The sequence below is a fragment of the Bubalus kerabau genome, chromosome 8 (assembly GCF_029407905.1).
Source record: "Bubalus kerabau isolate K-KA32 ecotype Philippines breed swamp buffalo chromosome 8, PCC_UOA_SB_1v2, whole genome shotgun sequence".
NCBI lineage: Eukaryota > Metazoa > Chordata > Mammalia > Artiodactyla > Bovidae > Bubalus > Bubalus kerabau.
The window spans coordinates 97212513-97235973 of NC_073631.1; the positions used below are offsets into that span (position 1 = coordinate 97212513).

The 23461-nt window shown below is 36.1% G+C and overlaps 1 protein-coding gene across 3 annotated transcripts in view; it reads left to right on the plus strand.

The window, feature by feature from the left end:
• KLHDC10 (kelch domain containing 10) overlaps positions 1 to 23461 on the plus strand; it is a 61637-nt gene that overhangs the window by 32457 nt on the left and 5719 nt on the right. For 2 of the 3 annotated variants that reach the window (XM_055590910.1, XM_055590911.1), the window contains exons 2-5: positions 18711 to 18932; positions 20302 to 20456; positions 21601 to 21749; positions 23344 to 23428. In XM_055590910.1, coding sequence (XP_055446885.1) covers positions 18711 to 18932; positions 20302 to 20456; positions 21601 to 21749; positions 23344 to 23428 — 611 coding nt within the window. Of the gene's footprint in view, positions 1 to 3160; positions 3248 to 18710; positions 18933 to 20301; positions 20457 to 21600; positions 21750 to 23343; positions 23429 to 23461 lie in introns of all 3 variants that reach the window. The other variant, XM_055590909.1, reaches the window with a different exon arrangement.

Consider the following 23461-nt stretch of genomic DNA (forward strand, 5'->3'; position numbering starts at 1 on the left):
TCTTTTTTGATTATATATTTTTTAAATGGCTTTTGTGTTATTTGTGAGGTTTTGGGGAGAGGGGAGTTGCTTACAGTGTGCTCAGCCTACTGTCTTGATTATTGATGACTACATCATATTTATAGTGCAATAAATAAACAGGAAAAACTTAAAAGCTAGCCAAAAATAAAATCTTGATGAAATGATTGGAAAATTATGGTTTTTGTTTTGAAGAGTAGAAGCAATCACAAATGAAGATTGACACTCAAATATATAAAAATTAAAGCTTCAATGAACAAAATTTCAGGAATATGTTTACTTAAAATTGGAAAGATATATTTGGTATGTTGCTGGTTTCTCATTTTATCTGCTCTTTGGCTAAAGGAAGAAAACAAGGCTTCTGAAGTTAGTGCCTACTTCGCCTGAATAACCCTCTGCAGAGTCAGTATTAGCCCCTGCCTTTGACAGACTTATGTTGGTTGCTGACAGAGAAGCAGGCCAAAGATGTATGACAAATTCTGAAAAAACATCAAAAAGCATTTTTGATTACAACTTTGGTTCAGTAATTTTCAGTATTACTCCCTTACTGCTATCTAAATTTGTTTTATATTTTTCCACTATAAAATAATGTATGTCTTAGAATTTTGGGATAATATAAAAGGAGTGATAATCCTCAACCTGAATCATAACCACTGTTAGCACTTTGATATGTTTCTTTATAGTATTTTCTTATCATAGCTTCAAAAAAAAATTAGTAATATGGTATTGTTTTTCTTCCCGTCCAAAAGTAATACCTACTCAATGAGAAAGCTTGGAAAATAGAGACAGCACTAGGAAAAGAAAACAAAATTGCTCTTAATAACTGCCCAAAGATAACCACAAATAAAATCTGATGTATATCTTGCCTGAATTTTTCATGACTATATATACTTTTTTCTTTGTTAATATGGTATAATACACTACTGCTATTTTGTACCTGTACTTTTCATTTGCAATATATTGTGAATGTCTTCTCATGTTAGTAAATACTCTTGTATGTATTTTTTAGTGGTGCGTAGAATGTGAATATATTTAAGTATGTTTACTTAGCATACTTAACCATTTCCCTATGATTGGACTCTGAAAGTGTTTCAGATTTTTTACCATTATAAATAATACTGTAGTATCTTTGTCCATACGTCTTTCCATGCATCTATGATTGTTTCTTTAGGAATAAATTCCTAGAAGTGGAATAGCTGGGTCAAAGGGTATGTACATTTCAATGCTTTTGATACATAAAGATGTCAAATTTTAAGCTAATCACTTGTTATATTTTGTCTCGTATTGCTAATTGTTTTATGTGTTTGTCTTGTCTCCCTAATTAGAATATAAGCTCCTTGAGGGCAAGGGAAGTTTCTTACGCATCTTATGTATCCTTTGATAGTGTGGTTTTACAATGTTGGACTTATGAGTGATCGACAAGTATTGTATTGATTAAAAGCTGTGGTTCTCCAATCTTTGGATGCCATAAACCTATAAATTAAAAAACATATATCTATTTGGGGATACAAACAGGCTTGCAAAATTTCTGTTTTTCCAAGAAAGAATATTAAAAAACAAAATCAGCTACCATTTTTTATCACCTTCATCTCACAAAAGAATATTTAATAACAGAAGTTTCTAATTTCTGAAAAAAGGATAGACTTTTAAATGGAACATTTTAGCATTTAAAAAACTCACTGCCTTGTCCATATTTTTCTTATTTTGTGTTGTACTGGTAAATCTTTACCTTAGCCTAGCAGTGGTCCATAGGCCAACATTTGGGAACTGCTGATTTAAAAGACTTAGAGGATTAACAGATAAACTCTTTGCAAAATAAATAATTCTTTCCTTTGCCCACAAGTCTCTCTCCTCCACAATATTAAGTATACATGTACAGGTAATGCCATTTCATTACACAGAATTTGTGTATCTCTACGTACAAGTACTACATCTAAGATATTTCCAGTTGCCAAAATAAAAAACTATATGCTTTCTAAGGAATTTGAGACAGGTTAAGTGTGATGTAGTAGAAACAAGGCATGTATTAAGAGTCAGACTGTCCAGACTTGACTCCTGGCTTTGGCATTAAGTCACTTAATTTTTTTTTTTTTTTTTAGCTTCCTTACTTATAAATTAAGATGATAATATCTTCCTTGAAGTGTTTTTATTGCCCCTGTTATAGCAGTTACCTCAGTGTAATGTAATTATTTGTTTAGGCATCTGCCTTCCTCAGAAGACCATGAGTTCTTGAGGCTAGGAGTCATATCCTCCTCCGGCCTGGGGCTCACAGCAGAGCAGGTGCTTAATGAAATGACTGTTGAATCCGTACAGGCTTATTGTGAGGATCAAATGAGATAACATGTATAGAAGCTCTTTGTAAACTTTAAATTCAATACCAATGTTAATTGTTTTTATTGCCTATAAGAGCTGTCTTTGGGAGCTATCAAAACTTTGAGAAGAGACAAAATTATCCCATTAACACTTTGCATTTTTCTTCTATATTATAAGAAAACAAGTTTTAATTGGGATTAATGTGCAGTTTGCTTCCTGTGAAGACAGAAAAATTTCCTTGTTTTTCTCCCCCCACTGTGGAATTGTCAAATGTTAAATGTTTGTTTTATTCGTTTGCTATCATAAAATTTTAATTTAGCGAGATCAGCTTATTTCATATTTAAAGAATGATGCCCATTGCTTTATCCTGTTAACCACAAAACTGATAAAAGAATTACCAAACCCAGAAGAGAACAGGAGCCTACGTTATATCAAATTAGTTTTAGTAAGAGCTCCCTTTTTAACATTCACTGACTTTTAAAAATGTCATCGCTTCTGATCTGTTTATAAAGCTCCTGGTAAATTTTTGCCACAAGATGGCATTGGTGATTATTGAATGCATGTTCTGTTGAACCAGAATTTTGAAAAATGGTGCACATAATTGTTCATATTCTTTTGGGGATGAATTGAAAACCTTCATCACTGCTTATATATTAATTTGATTTTGTTTTGACTTCCAAAACAGGGTTAAATGCTACTTTACATCATTTCTTTCTGTATTCAAGTATTGTTTTGTTTCCTGTTTTTCTGTCTTTATAACTGCAGTTGCTATGTATTATTTGCCATGTGTTGTATGTGTCTGACTTATTGCTGATAATTGTGGTAACAGGTAAGAAGAAAATACGATGGGACCCAGTTAGGAGGCGCTTCATTCAGTCCTGTCCCATCATAAGGATCCCTAACAGGTTTTTGAGAGGTGGGTGATAACTAGCAAGAGATCTGTGCTTCATATGGGTTAAAGGGAGCTTTGAATTTTCTAAACTCAAAACTCTGGTTTTTAAAAATTGTCTGAACAGCTAAAATTGGATTAAGGGAAGTCTAGAATTTTAATTTTAAACCTGTATTTCATATTGAGCACTGTTGGAACTGTAATTATAAATTTTGGGAAGTTAGAATTACTTCATGTGTATTAGATGGTAGAAATAAATCATCTCACTGTTATCAGTATTATTCCCTTGTAAGTATATTAAAAAGAACTTTGAATAATTTATAAAATAAGGGTATGGGAAATGCTTTTCTAAATATGATTTTAAGGAAGAAATAAAATTTATATAACTGTAAATTTGTATGTCAGAAGCCATTAATAAAAAGATAAAAGGGAGAAATATTTGTAACAAATGGTTAGTATCATGAATATATAAAGAGCTCTTACAAATCAATAGTTTAAAAACAAATACCCATTGGAAAAATAGGCAGAAGAAAATGAACAATTAATAAAAAATAATAAAAAGCTCAATAAATATGAGCAGATGTTTATTTTCACTATTGTTATAAACATAACTGAAATAATAAGATTGTTTGCCTATTAGGTCAGCAAAGACTAAAAATAAGAGTACTCAGTGTTGCAATGGTATGGGGAAATCCAAACTCATATACTGAAGGAAGTATAAATTTAATACCGCCTTTCTGGATTTAATTTGGCAGTATGTATCAAAAGCCTTAAAAATGTTCACATCCTTTGACCTAGTAACCTTACTTTTAGATTTCATTCTTTCTGTTTTTTTTTTTTTTTCAATAAAACATATTCCTACTGAAAAAAAGAAAATCTCAGAAGAGGGTTGAAAACTCTGGTTCACACTATTTTTCTAGATATAACAAATTGTCAGACAAGCATTCTTAATATTATAATTTAGACCTTATTTAAAAGCCAATTTATCTAATTTTGACTGAAGAGATTATTATTTTTTTTAAAGTCTAGAAAAAAGTCCTGCAGCAGCTAAAGACATTTCCTATATCTAGTGCCTAATCTATTTTTAGCAGCCAAGCTCCAGATCATGAAAAAATAAATAGGTCAAGATAAGATACAGAGAGTGCTATGCTACCTTTTTTTAAGAATTCTCTTTTTCTTTTATTTTTTGGCTGCACTGCATGGCTTGTGGGATTTTAGTTCCCTGACCAGGGATTGAACCTGGGCCATGGAAGTGAAGGCACCTAGTCATAACCACCTGACCACCAGCGAATTCCTGCTATCCTACCTTCTAGCAAAAATAATTTTATTAATAGAAACTAAGAGATAATTTTAGTGTTATGTGACCAAAAACAAAAAAACAAACCATTGTGTACACGTGGCCAAGCAGTACATCTAATTCTATAACATGATTTTTCTTTTTCCTATTTAAAAGATTAAAATGCTAATTTATTGATTTATAATGAGAAAGCTAACTTAGGCTGACTAAACAAGTATAATTAAGCAATTGTGTAATTAGGATATAAAATTCAATATGATATCAATTTTGTATAAACATAAAAAAACAAAGGAAATGGTGAAATAACATTTTGTCTGGTTGGTGGGATTTTATTTTCTTTTGTATATGCTCTGTTTTTCAATGTTTTAATCATGGAAAAAAGAGATTAGTACAGGTAAGTTTCATACCTTTGGTTATTTTTGTAAGCCCTAAATTGCCTCAAAAAATGGCTGAGGAAGATGGACTGACTGTGCTGAGAAGAGTGAGGTGGGACTAAACTCAGCACTAGCAACCTCAGGACCCCCAGTGGCCGCCACTGATGCAGGGGCCTTGTCTTACTTCTCACCTTTGACCTGTTTGTAGTGTTTGATCTGTTGACCACCTGCACCTTCTTAAATTTTTCTCTCTTTTTGGGTTATACCTTGATGTACAATCTGAGATGTTTTCTTCCAACCTCTTTGATTGTTCATTCTGTTTCCTATACTAGCTTCTTTTCTTCCTGCTTACTAAAGATGGGTATTACTCCAACATTCTGTCCTCTCCATTATCTCCTCCTGTTATCTCATCAGATTTCACAGACTTAACTAACCTTGTTCGTTCATTCATGCTTTCATTCTTTCAGTATTTTTTGATTGCCTCCTGAGTAATAGGCTCTATGCTAGCTCAATAATCTAGATACTAGAGAATCAGGTAAAGAAATAATTACAGAATAATTTGAACATATAATTCTTTGTGGTAAATGTCCTGATGAGGTAGTAGGGTGTGGGAGCGCAAGAAGAGGTACCTGACTCAACATGTGGGAAGGACAGAGGAAGGGAAGTCATCAGGATGCCTTTTCAGAAGAGATAACACTGAGTAGTCTGAGTAGGTGTTAACAGGGCAGGGTTGGAACGTCTCACATGGGGACCAAGCAGCTTGAGTAAGGCAGTTAGGCGGAACAGAGTATGGTCTTTCAGAGGAACTGTAGGAAGTTCAGCAGAGTGGGAAAGAGTATGGATAGAAGAAGCTGGAGAAGGTCCAGATCAAGTTGGGCACCATCCCCAGCGAGTTTTTAGGATCAGTTTATTTAACTAGCAAAGAGATTTAATTGGAAGACCGGTTAGAAGGTTGTTAGAGTTATCAAGGTGAGAAATGATGGAGACTACAACTAAGGTAGTTATATATAGTAGGACTAGAGAGTACATAATCAATTTAAAATGTAAAGAAGTGGAATTAGATGAGACTTGGTGACCACTTGAGGAGGAGGGAAAAGCCAAGAAAGCTTCAGCTTTCTGTGTGGACCATTTTCTCTTTACAGGTGTTGTATTAGATGGATGGAAGGGCAGGTTGAGGGAAAAGATAATAAATTCAGTTTAAACTCCCCAAACCAACAATAGCATGTCCTTGGACACTCAGTCTAAGAATTATTTCTAGGGAAGCCTCTTTGGAAGCCTGCCTCTTTGTTTTGATTGCACCCTCTGTGTACCTACCTGTATCATAATACTTACCACACTGAATTATAGTCATGTGTTTACTTGTTTTGTGCCTGCCTTAGACTGTAAGCTCTGTAAGGGCAGGGACAGTGGAACACTGCCTTTCATTTCTTTATCTCCAGTTTGTAGCACAGTGCATGTGGTAGGTGTATCACATGTATTTGAGTTGAATTTGTTATTTGTAAAGCTGCTGTCAGGAGAATAGGATGGGACTAAAATTTTAGTACATATTTTACTTCCTTCTGGTGATAGTGACAGCAAACTAATGAGTTGCTGAGAATATGAAAATGCAGTATAGTGTTTCCTTAGTTTTGTTTTGTTTTTTTTTTTAAGTTATCTATACTCTTGAAATTGCCACTTTTAAGCCTCTCATTTTGGGACTACTACACATTACCTCTTTTGATTCTGATTAAACAGTTTCATGGTACTCATTTTCTGTCACTAGATTCCTTCACTAGATCCTGTATCTTTTCTAATTATTTTCTATCCGTGTAAAAAGTAGTGTGAAAACAATATCAGTGTAGTGAAGACAACGTGTTTTCATTGCAAAATGATGGTCTGATTATACCCATTTCCTCTCCCATACTTCTCATATATTACTGAAAATTACAAAACAGACATATAAAAAAGAATGAATCATAATTGTATTGAACAACAGTAAAGGGAGGCTTTGAAGCCAGATTACCCATGTCTGAATCCAGGCTCTGGCATTTACCAACTATGTGACTTTGGGCAAGTTGCTTATTCTTTTTTTTTTTTTTTAACCTCAATTTCCTCATCTGCAAAATTAGGATGATGATAATGATGCCAGCTTTCTAGGGTTGCTGTGAGTATCAAGAGAGGTAACATGTGCAAAGCACTCAAGAGCTTTTACGTTCAGCCAGTATTGACTTAATGTTAGCTGCTGTCATTCTTGCTATTGTTATAATACCAGAAAATTGGTGGAATTTCAGGGTAATAGAAAACAGTTGGACTTATAATGATTGAGAAACCAGAACAGAATAAAATGCAACCCCAAGTAGGTACTCCTGCTGCATGCTGAAAGAGAATTGCTTAATGGAACTTCTTTCCTGAAACTCTAAGCCTAGAATCAGCAGGTGTAGGAGGAAGGAGAAGGTTGGGGAAAAATGGAACATCAGGGCAAATAATTAAGAGACTGCCTTCAAAACTCTTATTTCCTCTACTTCTTCTGTCCCTCCCTGGCAATGGCTTTGTTATTGTTGTTGTTTGTCACATCCAACTCTTTGCCACCCTGTGGACTATAGCCTGCCAGGTTCTTCTGTCCATGGGATTTCCCAAGAAAAAAATACTGGAGTGGGTTGCCATTTGCTTTTCCAGGGGACCTTCCCCTCCCTGGGATCAAACCTGCACCTCCTGCATTGGCAGGCAGATTCTTTACCTTTGAGCCACCAGGGAAGAGCAGTGGCTTTTGCTCTGAGGACAGTTCTTCAAGCAAAGTAGGGGATTTGTTGGAGGGAGGGTTGAGCAGACAGTGGACCTGGGATTGGAGAGTGTGAACGCAAAGCAGAGCTTTAGGTAGTGGATCTCCACAACAGATTGGATGAGGTGGATGGAATGTGGGAGAAGAAAGTGAGCGCCACTGAAGACTGAGGTATGTTAAATGACTGTACCATCAAAATACAGCCTTCCTTATTTTGGAAAAACTGGGGTTTTTCTCCACTTCTAAAGAGAAACCTGTCTGTGAGTATACCATATACCTGCAGAGACCCACAGTCAAACATATCTCCCATTTGGAAGTTTGGAGACAGAGTAATACAACTGTGGAGGAAATCTGTTATTTTGAAGAGCAGACTCATTGGAAAAGACCCTGATGCTGAGAAAGATGTAGAAGGCAGAAGGAGAAGGGGGTGGCAGAGGATGAGATGGGTAGATAGCATCACCAACTCAATGGACATGAATTTGAGCAAACTCGGGGAAATAGTAGAGGGCAGAGGAGCCTGGAGTGCTGCTGAACCTGGGATGCTCAGTTGGGTCGCAAAGAGTCGGACACTACTGAGTGACTGGACAACAACAATAAAACTTGAAAAAAGATTAGTAAGCTGAATAAATGAAACAGCTGACTATGGAAATAGAGATTCCGAGGAAACAGAATGGAACTTGAGGAAGTTCTGAACACAGCAGGTTCCCTCAGAGTCAAGAGAAAATTAAGGAGTGGTTAAAGAATTAGTTCCAATTGAAATTTGATTGCTGAAATAAAATGCAGTTAGTTAAATAGTACACAGCTGCTGCTGCTGCTAAGTCACTTCAGTTGTGTCTGATTCTGTGCGGCCCCATAGACGGCAGCCCACCAGGCTCCCCCATCCCTGGGATTCTCCAGGCAAGAATACTGGAGTGGGTTGCCATTTCCTTCTCCAGTGCATGAAAGTGAAAAGTGAAAGTGAGGTCGCTCAGTCGTGTCCGACTCAAATAGTACACAGACTTAAGACCAATTTTTACAAAACTAAAGTAGGGGAAATTTACAGACCATAAAGCAACAGGACAAAAAGAGAAAGTGCGAAAGGAAAATTATGCTATTAGGATAAATCTAAGTGATCCAGTATCCATTTTATAGGGGTACATATGGAAAGACAGTGAAAGAGAAAATTAAAGAATATTTCCCTATGCTGAAGAAAGACTGAATTTTCAAGTATAAAGAGCCCACCAGGGAACAAGCTAGAGAAATGTAAAAGCAAAAAGCATCTATCTGTACATTACTGAACTACTTATGATTCCAAAGATGGAAAACAGGCTACATAGACGCAAGACTAAGTTTCAGATTGGTTTTGGGTATAACATAGTTTCTAGAAAATAAGTGCCTTCAGTGTTCTGAGGGAAAATTATTTTGAACACAGAACTGTACCTAGCCTCACTAATATTTGAATGTTTAAATAGGGGTCAAAATAAATAAGGACTCTGAAAATATGTGAACACACCTTTTTTGAGAAAATTACTTGAGATATTCCCAGTAAAATAGAAAACAAATCCAAGAAAGAGGAAAATTTGGACACAAGAAGTGGTGATGTGCAAAAAACACAGTAAAACTTTAGAGTTACATTGAAATACAGGAACTGTGAAGGATGGTATAATTGATAACAAAAGATTTCTAAATACACAGAATAATAATAAAAAATATATATGTGTGTGTGTGTATATATATATGAAATATTTCCTAACATTTCAGATGATTTAAATAAACTAGGGAGAAAGTAAAACTGCTAAAGATCTTATAATTTTTTGTTTTAGGATTTATAGGTATAATGTATGCTTATTAAAATTAAAATAATACGGAAATATATAGGGTGAAAAATGAATGTCCTTATCTCAAGCATATATAACAAATTTGTACAAATCAATCAGAAAAAGACATCTCAGTACAAGAATGTATAAAAGGCTTGAGCAGACACTTCCTAAAAGGATTAATCCAGTTGGCCAGTAAACAAGAAAAGGTGCTCTACCTCATTAGTAATGAGATAAATGCATATTAAAACCATGGTTAACTAGGTCTACAAGAATTGCTAAATTAAAAAGACTGAAGACATTAATACTAAATAATTTGTAAACAGGCCTTAGCTAGTAAAGATTTTCATAGCTTATGACTTCAGAAATTCCATTTCTGCATTTACAGCCAACAAATATAGGTCTCTCTACACCTGAAAACATGTACAAAAGTGTTTATAGCAACATTAAGAACCACTGATTTGAACAAGCCAAATGTCCATTCACGTAACATAGACTGGGTAAATTGTTGTATGTATTCATACAAAGACATACACTATTTGGCAGTGGAAATGAACAGACCACCTCTAAGCCCAGCAACATGGATGAATCTCAGAAACACAATAGTGAATGAAAGATCCAAGAAAGAAAACATACTGTATTATTCTATACAAATACACTTTAAAACTAGGCCAGAATAAACAGGACTGTTTAGAGGTGCATACTTAGGTATAATTAGGCTGTTAAAGCAAGTTTTATGATTGCTATAAAATATTAGGAAATAGGTTTTCTCTAAAAGTGAAGCCAATGGGATGGAGAGAGTTGTAATCAAAAGGGGCAGGTAAGGGGGGCATCTGTGTGCTGGCAATATTCTATTTTTGGACCTAGATGATGGGTCCATGTTATCTTTCTGATAAATTTGTTAAATCGCTGCTGCTGCTGCTGCTAAGTCGCTTCAGTCGTGTCCGACTCTGTGCAACCCCATAGACGGCAGCCCACCAGGCTCCCTCGTCCCAGGATTCTCCAGGCAAGAACACTAGAGTGGGTTGCCATTTCTATACATTTATAATTATGTATGTCTTATATTTGACATATCTATACATGTCTTATATTTCACAATAAAAGAACTTAAAAAAGCAAGATGCCATTTCACATCTTTACTCCTCACCTTATTCCCCTTCCCAGAAGTAACCACTGTTAATAGCCAAGTTTCTTTCCAGACCTCGTTTACTCTTAGTATTGTTAAAGAAATACAAATTTATGGGTTTTTAAAGAATATTAGGGGGTAATAGTATGTAGCTCTCCTGAGGGAAAAAAGAAACCTTGATTATTTTAGTAAGATTAGGTAAGTGGGAAAATGAAACAATAAGAAAGAATGACAGATTTTTTAAGAACTGTGTGTGTATATATATATATATATGTATGTATATATGTATATAAGGTGGCGGGGTAATATAAAGAAAATCAAGATCAAATTGGGTTTATCTGTGGAATGTACTGTAAAAGCTTAAAAGAAACAATTTGATTTTTCTGATATCAAATAACATTTAATAAAATTTGATACTCAATGCGTTCATTTTATTAAAATCCATCGAACTATACTCTTAAGATATCTGCCCTTTTCTATATATACATTTTAATAAAGACTTTTAAATCATTCCTGGTTATGATATCTACCCTTTTCTATATATACATTTTAATAAAGACTATTTTAAATCATACTCATTCCTGGTTAATAAAAAAATTTGTAGACATCCAGGAATAAAAAGAAAGTTTGTTTTACTGATAGACCATCTATAAGAAACCAGTCGCAAATTTCATATATAATGGTGAAACATTACCAATATCCTCACTGAAAAAGTGAAAACCAAGACAGAAATGCCCATTGTCATCTCCACCATTCAACCTTGTTCTGAAGGTTTCAGCCAATACAATAAAAGATGGAGGAAATAAAGGTATGTATATTAGAAAGAGCTGCAAATTGCCATTAATAACAGGATGACTACTATAAAATTCAAGACAATTAACTAATGACAACTAATACTAGAATTTAGAAAATTTAGTTAGATAAAATTTAAACATTAAAAATGAATTACTTTCCTGTATATTAACAATTGCCTGAGGGCTTTCCTGGTGGCTCAGACGGTAAAGAATCTGCCTGCAGTGTGGGAGACCTGGGTTCTATTCCTGGGTTGGGAAGATCTCCTGGAGAAGGAAATAGCAACCCACTCCAGTATTCTTGCCTGGGAAATCCCATGGACAGAGGAGCCTGGTGGGCTACAGACCATATATTAACAACCAATTAAAAAATCAAACCAGTCAATCCTAAAGGCAATCAGTCCTGAATACTCATTGGAAGACTGATGCTGAAGCTGAAGCTCTAATACTTTGGCCACCTGATGCAAAGAACTCATTGGAAAAGACCCTAATGCTGAGCAAGATTAAGCAGGAGGAGAAGGGGACTACAGAGGATGAGATGGTTGGATGGCATCACTGACTCAATGGACATGAGTTTTGAGCAAGCTCCCGGAGTTGGTGATGGACAGAGAAGCCTGGCGTACTGCAGTTCTTGAGGTTGCAGAGTCAGACATGACTGAGCAACTGAACTAAATTAAAAAATAGATGTCGATTTACAGTTGTACAGAAAATTTTAAAGTACTTAGGAATAAAAATCAAGAAAACAATGAAAGCATACTGATGATACAAAAAGATGAGGATAAATGGCTAGAGATTATATTCTTTTTATATAGTTTCAGACTTACAGAACTGTTACAAGAATGATAAAATTTTCCTGTATTCTATACCTGGATCCCACAGATGTTAACATTTGATCACATTTGCTTTATCCTGCTCCCTCTCTTTTCTTTTTCTTCTCCCCTTTCTCCCCTCTCTAATACATATGCATATACATACTGTTTTTCTGTTTGAATCATTTGAGATTAAGCTGCAGACACAATGCTCCTTTACCCCTAAATATTTTGGTGTCTGTTCCTGGAAAACAGATACTCTCTTACAAGTATTAAAATCGAGAAATTAACACTATAAATAATGGGCTGAATTAACACTATTATCAGCTTTATAGACCTCATTTTGGATTTTGCCAGTTCTTCCAAAAATGTCCTTTATAGTAAAATAAAATCCCTGATCACGTGTTGCATTCAGTTCTCATGTATCTTAAGCCTTAATATTGATATTCTTGAACAGTACAGACTAGTCATATTGTAGTATGTCCTTCAGTTTGGGTTTCTCTCATGTTTTTTCATGATTACATTCAGCTTATACATTTTGGGCTGAAATACCAACTGAAGTAATATTGTGTTCATTTCATTGCATGTGGTGTTGATTTATCCCATTACTGGTGATGTGAACTTTGATCACCTGGATACGATGGTATCTGCCCACGGGGCCTCATAGATTTTAACATACTGATTCTAAAACCCAATGCAAGAGTACATGGAGAAAAGTAGCTGAGAAGTTTTGAAAAAGAGTAACAGCAGGGAATTTGTCCCATTAGATGTTAAGATACTTCAGAGCTGTCATAATTAAAACAGTGTAGTAATGGTACAGGTATTAATAAATAGCAGGACTGAACAGAGCCCAGAAACCCAGGCAAGTAAGTAGTGACAGCTATCACAAGTACACTTTGCTCAGCACTTGAAACGAACTCACGGCAGCACCAGTGTCTGTCAGACCAAGTTTCTTTTATTGCTGCCAACTTAGACTTAAGATTACTCTGCTCTTAGAAACCAGATCTTATATAAGTCTTACACAGGGTATGGAAGCCCTGCAGTAGGAGACGCTTACATAACCAAGAATATTGTGTGCTGCTGTTAATGGATGGCCTTTGCCTGAGCAGCTTGGACTCTGGGAGTAGTAAGAAGGCCTGCCTACCAGTCAGGGGTGGGAGCCAGCTGGCACAGTCCAGGCTTCCAAGTGTACAACAGAAGACCTGTCTTCTCAGGTAAAGGTAATGGTAAGCTTTATATTTGGAAAGAAGTAACCAGTTAAGTTGGTTGGATGTCATCACGGACTCAGTGGACATGAGGTGGTTGGATGTTATCACGGACTCAATGAACATGAGTTTGAGCAAGCTCTGGGAGATGGTGAAGGACAGGGAAGCCTGGCGTGCCGGAGTCCATGGGGTCGCAAAGAGTTGGACACGACTGAGAACTGAACAAAAGCAACCAGTTAAACTGAATTCATCCTTTAAGCTATATGATATTTATAACTAGTTAATGCTTTTAGAAGTAAAGGTCTTAATTTTTTTTTTAATGACCTTACCACAAATGTTTCATAGCACATCAAGAGGTGGCTTCATCTTGTAAGTGATAGGCTTATTAAGCTAAAATGTTATATTCTGTTTACAAGCTTTTGCATTTGAGTGTGTGGAGTCTTTATGTTGATTGTATGCATTCTTAAAGAGCAATAGATTTTGTGTCCATGGTGATTAGACCTGGATATTGAGATTTTCCTAATTCTACTCTAGAACTTGTCAGTGTAGTATACAATAAAGACTAAGGGTAATGGTACAGTTGGACATGACTGAAGTGACTTAGCATGCACACACTACTTTAGCTTCAAAGACAGCTTTTAAGTTCAGTGTTGGAAGGATAGCTTTCCATAAGGGGTTCAGGGACAACAGCCTATCCATTTTGTGAGAAATATTAGTACCCTACCTCATAAAATATACAAAAATATGTTTTGAATGTATTCAGGTTCTGAATATGAAAAACCAAAACTAAAAATTTATTAGAAATAAATGAAAATAGTAATCTTATAATTACGCTTTCCAGGTGGCACAGATTTAAAAGAATCCTGCCTGCCAGTGCAAGAGATGCAGGTTTAATCCCTGGCTTGAGAAGATCCCTGGAGTAGGAAATGGCAACCCACTCCAGTATTCTTGCCTGGAAAATTCCACGGACAGAGGAGCCTGGTGGGCTACAGTCCATGGGATCGTAACGAGTCAGATGTAACTGAACAGAAGCACGAGGGCACGGGATCTTATAATGTAAGATGTAAAGCAAATGAGCCTTTTGTTGCTGTTGTTGCAAAGGAGCCTTGAAAGACTGAGAGATTCAGTTGTACAAAAACTTCCATATGTTAAAATATACCATAGACAAAATTAAAAGACCAGAGTAGGCTGGAAGAAAGAAATAGAATAAATAAATAATTTCTGCAAATCTGTGAGAAGACAATACAGTAGACAATGGATATATGATCAGGTGGTTCCCCCCAAAAAGAAGTACAAATGGGCTGATAAACGTGATAATCAGGGAAATGCAAATTGGTCTGATACCCATCAGATTGGGCTTCCCTGGTGGCTTAGAGGGTAAAGCGTCTGCCTGCAATGCGGGAGACCCTGGTTCAATCCCTGAGTCGGGAAGATCCCTTGGAGAAGGAAATGACAGCCCACTCCAGTACTCTTGCCTGGAAAATCCCATGGATGGAGGAGCCTGGGAGGCTGCAGTCCATGGAGTCGCAAAGAGTCGGACACGACTGGGCGACTTCACTTTTACCCATCAGATTGGCACAAACTAAAAAGGTTGAAGAGGGCATGAAGAAATGGGCACTTCTATACACTATTGCTGGGTGTATACATTGTTCCAGTCTTCTTGAAAAGCAATAGAGCTCAGCTGTAACCCGCTGAATCTGTGACAACTGTAAGTGTATATTCCTTTGACCCCAGACCCAAAGAAATCTTTAGTCACTGACTAGAGAAAGAATGGTTAGCTTTTCACTCCCAGCCCTAGGACTTCTTGACGGGATGTTTAATATTTATCGAACGTTGATCAGATGCTCATAACTCAGCAGTTTAATTTGCATAGATAATGGCATTATTTACAGAAGCCAGCAATTGAACTAGACCAGTGCTTTTGATATAAATATTATGTGAGCCACAAAATTTTAAATTTTCTAGTAGCCTTATGAAAAAAGTAAAAAACAGGTGACATTAATCTTAATTTTTATTTGATCAGGAGGTCAAAAATATCACTATACCTATATTCAGATAGAATTTTGGGAGTTGGTGATGGGCAGGGAGGCCTGGCATGCTGTGATTCATGGGGTCACAAAGAGTCGGACACGACTGAGCTACTGAACTGAACTGAACTTTACATTCATTTTTGGATACTAAGTCTGTTAAATCCAGGGAGTATTTTACAATTAAAGCATAACTCAGTTTGGACTAGCCTCATTTCAGATGCTTTGGAGTCGTATCTCCGTTAGCACAGGGCTAACTCTAAGCCCCAGAGGACAGAAAGAGGAATGATCTTATCATTGTGTCCTTAGCACCTAGTACAGTACCTGCCATATAGCAGGCACCCAATAATATTTTTGGCTCAACGAATAAATGGATAAATATAAAGTCATCTTTTCATTCACTTTTCAACCTTTAATCATATAAGTTATATTTGTCTCAAAAAGAGTTGGCAGTAAACATAAAATGGAATGACTTCTCTGCTGTGCAGTCATTTAGAGAAAATCCTAGAATATACTATATGTCTTTTCATATCTGCCCAAAGGCAGTTTCAGAAATTTCTGTTGGTTCCAGGTAATCAAGCAAATGACACTATAGAGAATCCTATCTGTTGACCATAGGAACTCGTTGAGTTTTTTTCATTAAATTTGTCTTGCTAATCCTTATAAGCATTTATGTTTTAAGAAGACCATTGCATAATCCAGTTCCTGTCCCCCAAATTGTATCTCATTCTAAGCACAGTATCAAAGTCCACTGAGAGCTGTACACTGTTCTGATCATCCCTGTTACTGTTAACTTTGACCTGAAGTTAATATCAATGAGACTTCCAGTGTCTGTTATACATCTCTGTTTTAGATGTTGTGGTGATACAGAAATAATTGCTATATGTGATATTTGCCCTTTATTTGGAGAAGAAAAATAAATATTAATGAAATGAATAGAGAAAAATTAAAATTTGTAAATTTGTTCAGTAGTTCCTGTGTTCCTTAGGCCTGGTAATAGAAAGATAAATACAAATACATTCTGTTTCCCTCAAATAGTTTATTGCCTCCTGCTGCTGCTGCTGCTGCTGCCAAGTCGCTTCAGTCGTGTCCGACTCTGTGCGACCCCATAGATGGCAGCCCACCAGGCTCCCCTGTCCCTGGGATTTTCCAGGCAAGAACACTGGAGTGGGTTGCCATTTCCTTCTCCAGTGCATGAAAGTGAAAAGTGAAAGTGAAGTCGCTCAGTCCTGTCCAACTCTGAGCGACCCCATGGACTGCAGCCTACCAGGCTCCTCCATCCATGGGATTTTCCAGGCAAGAGATTGCCTCCTAGGAAGATGCATATATTAACCAATAAACATAGTTTAACAAAATAGCAAGTATAATAATCTGTGAAGTACAGAAATAATATTCCTTCATACAAAAGCAAGCTGAGACTCAGTGAGGGTCAATGACTTGCTCAAGGAAGTAGTTAGAACCTGGATTCAAATCTAGATATTTATATAAGTTATTGTTCTTCCTTCCACACCACATTTTCTGCTTCAAGATTTTTAGAAATAGAAATTTAGCTCTTGACTTGAGATAAATCGTAGCTCATGAGTAAACTCCAAACTGATTATAGTTTGTGTAATGTATTTATTATGTACTTACCTAGTTATGGTGTAATCATCTTATTAATTGTCCACGTCTGTCATAACATTTGAGTGGTGTGGTACTGAACAGTAAGGGCTGCAAGTTTTCTTTTTTTGTCTGTGCCACACAGCTTGCAGTATCTCAGTTTCCTGACCAGGCATTGTACCTGGGCCATGGCAGTGAAAGCCCAGGATCTTAACCACTAGGCCACCAGGGAACTCCCAGGGCCATAAAGTTTTATTGATGAGACAGCTGTATGGACTGAGCCCTGAGGTCTTGCCACACCAGACTTTGAAGGCTAGGTAGACCAGGTCAAGGGCTAAGGGAAGGACTCGGCTTTCCAAGCAGAGAGACAGACTTAAACAGGCAGGATGTGAAGGAGCATGGAAGGCTCTGAATTGCTGTTTGAGAACTTCTCAGGACCTACAGGTTGGACTTGAGTGATTTGATGGCCATGGTTTGTTCATCTGGCTTTTAGTTTTTCTATATCTGTGCAGTTTCATTTCAGTTCTTGTTTCAAAGCATACCGTAGGAAGTAAGATTTTGATTAAAAAAATATATATGTGAGGCCTGTATTAGGCTGGTAATGTTTATATAACCGTGTTTGTTAGGTGTCCAGCATTGTCATAAATGCTAATGTTACACTAGTATCCATTCGCAATATATGAAAGTAGAGAAGTCGATAACAGACAAAACCTAGTACCTCACTCCATCCAGTGTATATTTAATCATCTTTGGTTCTAATAGCTATGTAAGGATTTGTGTAGACTGGTACAAAAATTGTGAGGATAGTAGAAATAATATAAATTTGGGGGTTTTTTACTCTAAAATAATCGAAGTAACTTTTAGTGAACTAGTTGACAATTTAAACTTCAGAGAGCTTGCAAATATAGATTGTAGAAACAGCTTTTTTTTTTTTTTTTTTTTTTTTTGCGTGGTTTGTGGGATCTTAGTTTCCCAGTTAGGGATGGAACCTGGGGCCCCAGCAGTGAAAGTACTGAATCCAGACACTGGACCACCAGGGAATTCCCTGAAATAGCTTTTCTTAATAAAGTTCTTAATAGGATGAAAGATGCTCTTTAAGATAAGGACAGGGATATTCTTTGTTAACTACCGTAATGTCTGGAATGGTGTTTAAATTCTAAACTTTGCTATAACTCTTTGAAAGCCAATTTTATTTTTAAGTGTATAATTATATATTGTAGAAAAATCACAGGTTTTATGTATGTGTATTTTTATTTATACATGACTCATTCACATTTGTGATTATATTTATGTAGTTCTCTAATACTTTCAGTTTAATTTAGTTGGCCTGTGTTTTTCCTCCTCTAAGAAAATAGAAAATTCATCCTTTTAGCTTTTGGATTTTTAAACCCTTCCTCCTCCTTTTCTTGAAAATTCCGTTACCAGCCATTTTCTCAAGTTTATGATGTTGTTTTGCCTCCCTTGGGAAAAATCCTTTTCCAGTTATCAAAATTTGAAAATAGTTTTATGAAATAGAAATGGAGACTAGCTCCTTAAAATCCTAAGTAGTATGTGTGAACATTAAAAAATAACCTAGTTTAAAAAAAGTGCATCCACATCATAAATTTTCCCTGATTACCTTTTTAAAGATAAAATGCTTGTTACCAAATTTTGTGTGTGCTTTTAATCTGCTGGGCCACCTGTGGAAAACTGTCCTCTTCTCTCCTAGGCCACAGACCTCCACCAGCACGAAGTGGACATCGTTGTGTGGCAGATAATACCAATCTGTATGTGTTTGGAGGTTATAACCCAGATTATGATGAATCAGGAGGGCCAGATAATGAAGACTATCCTCTCTTCAGGGAGCTTTGGAGGTATCATTTTGCTACAGGAGTATGGCACCAGATGGGCACAGATGGCTACATGCCCCGAGAATTGGCATCTATGTCACGTGAGTGCAAGCAGTTCTGAACTTTGGGCTTTATGAAATATCTGAGAGGTCTGGTTCAATGTAAGGTGATTTTCTTGTTAATGATTTTTAAGAATACTAAATCATAATAGTAATATGATTAAGCCCTGTTAATGGGTAGACTCTCACTATGATAATACTATAGCATTGTATTCAGAATTAATTGTGAGTTGGATTGTCCTGAGTTTGAATTTGGCTGTATGTTACGTACTTGCCTAATGATTTTTCGCTTCTAGCTCCTTACCCATAAAATGGAATTAATATCTAGAGGGTACAACATAAAGCATCATATATAAGCTTGGCAAAATGTAGTAGAAAATCAACAAATGGGGTTTACAGCTGTTGAGCAAAGTGCTTCACACATGGCATCTGTTTAATCCTCACAGCATCTTTATAGTGTCAACACTGGAATTCTTGCCATTGTACAGATAAGGAGACTGAGGCCTTAGAGAGGCCCTAAGAACAGTGGCTGTGAGTGCAGGCTCTGGAGCCAGACTGCCTGGGATTGAACCCTAGGTTGGCAAGGTTCTTTTTAGAAAACCTTCAACAAGTTATTTAAACCTTTCACCACTTTCTATTTCATCATCTATAAAAATGAAAAAGAGAATAATAGTTCCTACCTCATAGGGTTGTTGGAAAGATTAATTTAAAGAGATTAAATAACTTTCCTGAGGTCACATGAGACTTAAAACCCAGCTTTCACTGTCTCTAGAGCTCCTGCTGTTGACTCTAACACTATCAATCGAAGAACTGGTTAAAAAAAAATCATTGAAATGATACAGTAGCGGTATTTTCAGAATATTTGCCATAAGAGAAAGAATATACAAGTGTGTTTGATGACAGGAACAGAAAGTTGCCAGCAGGATATTCATGTTCTTTTTATCAGGTGTAGGATTAAGATGACAGAAACTATAATTTAACATGTAGAGATCATTCCCCTGGAAAAAACAGAATGATCCTTTTATCCCTTCATCCTGAGTCCCACTGGGTCTTTGCTAAGGCAAAGATGAGCCTTCATTTTATTTTCTTCTGCTCTACTGTGTACTTGAACTGTGTTAAGCAGCAGTGGTGGATTGTAGTTCATATCATTCTGTATTGTTATATACAATGTTTCATGAATTCCACAACTGTGTATTGAATACATGTCACGTATCAAAGAGTGAGCCATGTGATGTAGTGTGAATTAGATCTTTTTCTGTAGAACTTACAGTAGTTATATGTCAGTGGTTTGAGCTATTTTCTGAAAGCATTAAAGCAGACATTTTTGAGTTTTTCTGATATCCTGGGTTAATGTGAGAGTACCGTGCAAGTAGCCAGTACGAAAATGAAATTCATGCTTCTTCTTTCCCAGTTGTGCTGCATGGAAACAACCTGTTAGTGTTTGGAGGTACTGGCATCCCATTTGGTGAGAGCAATGGCAATGACGTCCACGTCTGCAACGTGAAATATAAGAGATGGGCTTTGCTCAGCTGTCGGGGGAAGAAACCCAGTCGTATATATGGACAGGTACCAATCTATGGCCAGTCATGGTGGATGAATTTGTTCAGATTCTTTAGTTCCAGGAACAATGTCAGAATATTTATATTACCACCAACTTTTTAAATGGAAAATAAATGCATTGTTACTATTCGATTTTTCAGTTCCAGTGTGAAATTGTGAATCTGGTTGCTTACCTTCTTCTTTCCGTTCTTCCCCCCCCCCCCCCCCCCTTTTTTTTTTTTTTTTCCTACTCAACTTTTAGGATCAATGATCTAGACCTATATGGAAGTTTCCTTAAATGTCAGGACCTCACTTACCCTCAGTGAGAGACTGGGCTATATATGTAGTCCAAGTTCTCTCGTCTTTAGAGTGATATGATGCTTTGAAGAGCTTTCTAACCTAAGTTTAGAGTAGATGATCCCTGTACTTGGTTAAGAGACTTTTATACAGATCTTGGCTAAAACACAGATTACACAGAAATTAGCTTCCAGTTAGGTTCTAGTACTTCAGACCTTAGGTTTGAAAAGTTATATGCAAAAAGGTAGGAAGCAACTCATCATACATCAGAGACCCTTTGAGAATAATGGGCTGAGCTTAAAACAGCAAAAGCAGTGGTTTCTTTCTCAACTAGCTGGCATTGATACTGATACGTAGCTTCTGGACTGTGTGTAGAAGCACAGACTGGATGACTGTATCCCACCACAGGTTAAAACACTAAGAAATGACTATAGCAAAAGCCAAACTTACATTGAGAAGAATCTGGTGGAACATGTCAAGTTTTGAGAACTTTCTTACTTTAGGGATTTTGGGGTCTTATTTTCATATCTGCCCCTTCTTCTTAAAGACATTTTTCTCTAGACTGCTTAAAAAATGAAGCAGCTTTCAGTGGAAATGCTCATGTCCATGATCTGTAAATTTTTTGGTTGGCTAAGACCCCTAAGGAGCCCTTTGCCCATCTAGACAGAACTTGCTTTCCAGTTGAGCAAAAGTTATTTTTCTAAAAACAATCTCTGTGTTCTCTAAAATCTTTAATCCTTTAAGGGTCTGATTTTTAGAAGATTAAAAAGTACAAGAAAACTTCATAAAACTTGATTTTTGGGTATCTAATAAGTTTACATTCTTTAATCACGTGTTAATGAGCCAGTCTTGTTCACATCTCCTCATTATCCAGGCTATGGCTATCATCAATGGCTCCCTTTATGTATTTGGAGGGACAACTGGCTATATTTACAGCACAGACCTGCACAAATTAGATCTCAATACCAGAGAGTGGACACAACTGAAACCAAACAACCTATCCTGTGATCTACCAGAAGAGAGGTGAGATTCTAGAATTAAAGCATATTCTTTCTTGCTAAGATTTTACTTTTTTTTAGAATATTGGCAGTATGGTTTGAAGAAGCCCTTTGCCCTGGTTGAAATAGCTCACTGGCTATTAGATCCTTGTTCAGCATTAAAGGGTTTTCTGGTGAGGAAATGATGTTTCCCTCTGAACTATAGCTTTTTTTTTCACGTTATTTCCTTTTATGCTTCAATTTTCCTGCATTAAGAAAGTAGTAGCCCTTTAAAAAAAAAAAAACAGTGGTAACAATTGTAACTAAATTTCATATTACCCACACAACAGTTACTTTCTAGTTACTTTTTGATTTCCCTTCTTAACTTGCATATTAGGATTCTTTGGCTCCCTTGCTTAACAACCTATCCCCAGGAAGGACACAGTGCCTTGCTCATGTGGTACTCAGTGAATGTTGATTGAATGGGTGGTTGGATGAATGGAAGAAAGGGAGGGAAGATTGTGTATTTTAAGTGCTCTATTAAACACTCAGACATCACATGATTCTCTTTAGTTACCTTTTAGTAGCAGTCCTAAATAAACTCTTTCATTTTTCTTTCCTAATAGCAGTTGCCTCTTCTTAGAATTAAACTCATCAGAAAACTTAAAGAGGTGTTTTTTTTTTCTCCCCTCTAGTTTAAAAGCAAAGACAGTAAACAATTTTTTATTTACTGTTAGACTATTTGTTGGCTTTTTAAAAATGGCATATGGGTGCTAAGGAAGATTTATCTCTATTGTAGAATCTTAGTGCTCTGATTATTGCAGAACTACCACAGGAGGACTTAGGAGATGGCTTGGTACAGGGAATCATTTTGATGTAATATATTTTATCAGCACCAAGGCCTTCAGGAAAGGAGAAACTAGATTAAGTTTTCAAAGTATTTTCACATAGTTGCCTTCTTTGAGTAATTTTATGGATATATTATAAATTGTTTCAGCTTTTAGCTAAACTACTTGGATAAAAATTCTGGTAGATGTTTCATATTATATTCACAGCTTTATGTAGCATGATTTTTCCTGATAATCTTTGTATCTGTTAAATAAGCATCTTAATTTGAAAACCCATAGTCTAGACTTTCTGATTAAATGTAGGCAGATCACTTTTTAAAACTCTGTAATATTTTCCCCCCTTATACAGTTATCACAAAAAGATTATAGAAAATCTAGAAGATACAAATAAGCAAAATGAAGAAAATAAAAAAATAAAATCTAAACTCAGGGATAACCAGGGTTAACATTTTACATGTATCCTTATAGTCATTTTTCTGAGCATTATTTGTATATCTGTAAATTTTTAGTAGGATTATAACCTATCTGCTCTTATCTAACTTGATTTTTTTCAGTCAATGACATGAAAAGTTTTCAGTATATTAACATTCTCTGTGTCTACATTCTTATTGGTTGCATACTAATCCATTTTTTATATTGTATAATTTATTTAACCAATTCATTATTATTAGACACTTGAGTCATTTCCAATAATTTATTATTATAAATAATGATGCAGTAAAAGTCTTGCAGCCAACTCTTACGTAGGTCATTTCCCCCTTAATTATAAATGTATTTATTGTATATTTTCAGGTACAGACATGAAATAGCACATGATGGGCAGAGGATTTACATCTTGGGAGGTGGTACTTCTTGGACAGCTTATTCCTTAAACAAGGTACATTAAAAAGGAGAGAGAGAGGAAGAGGGC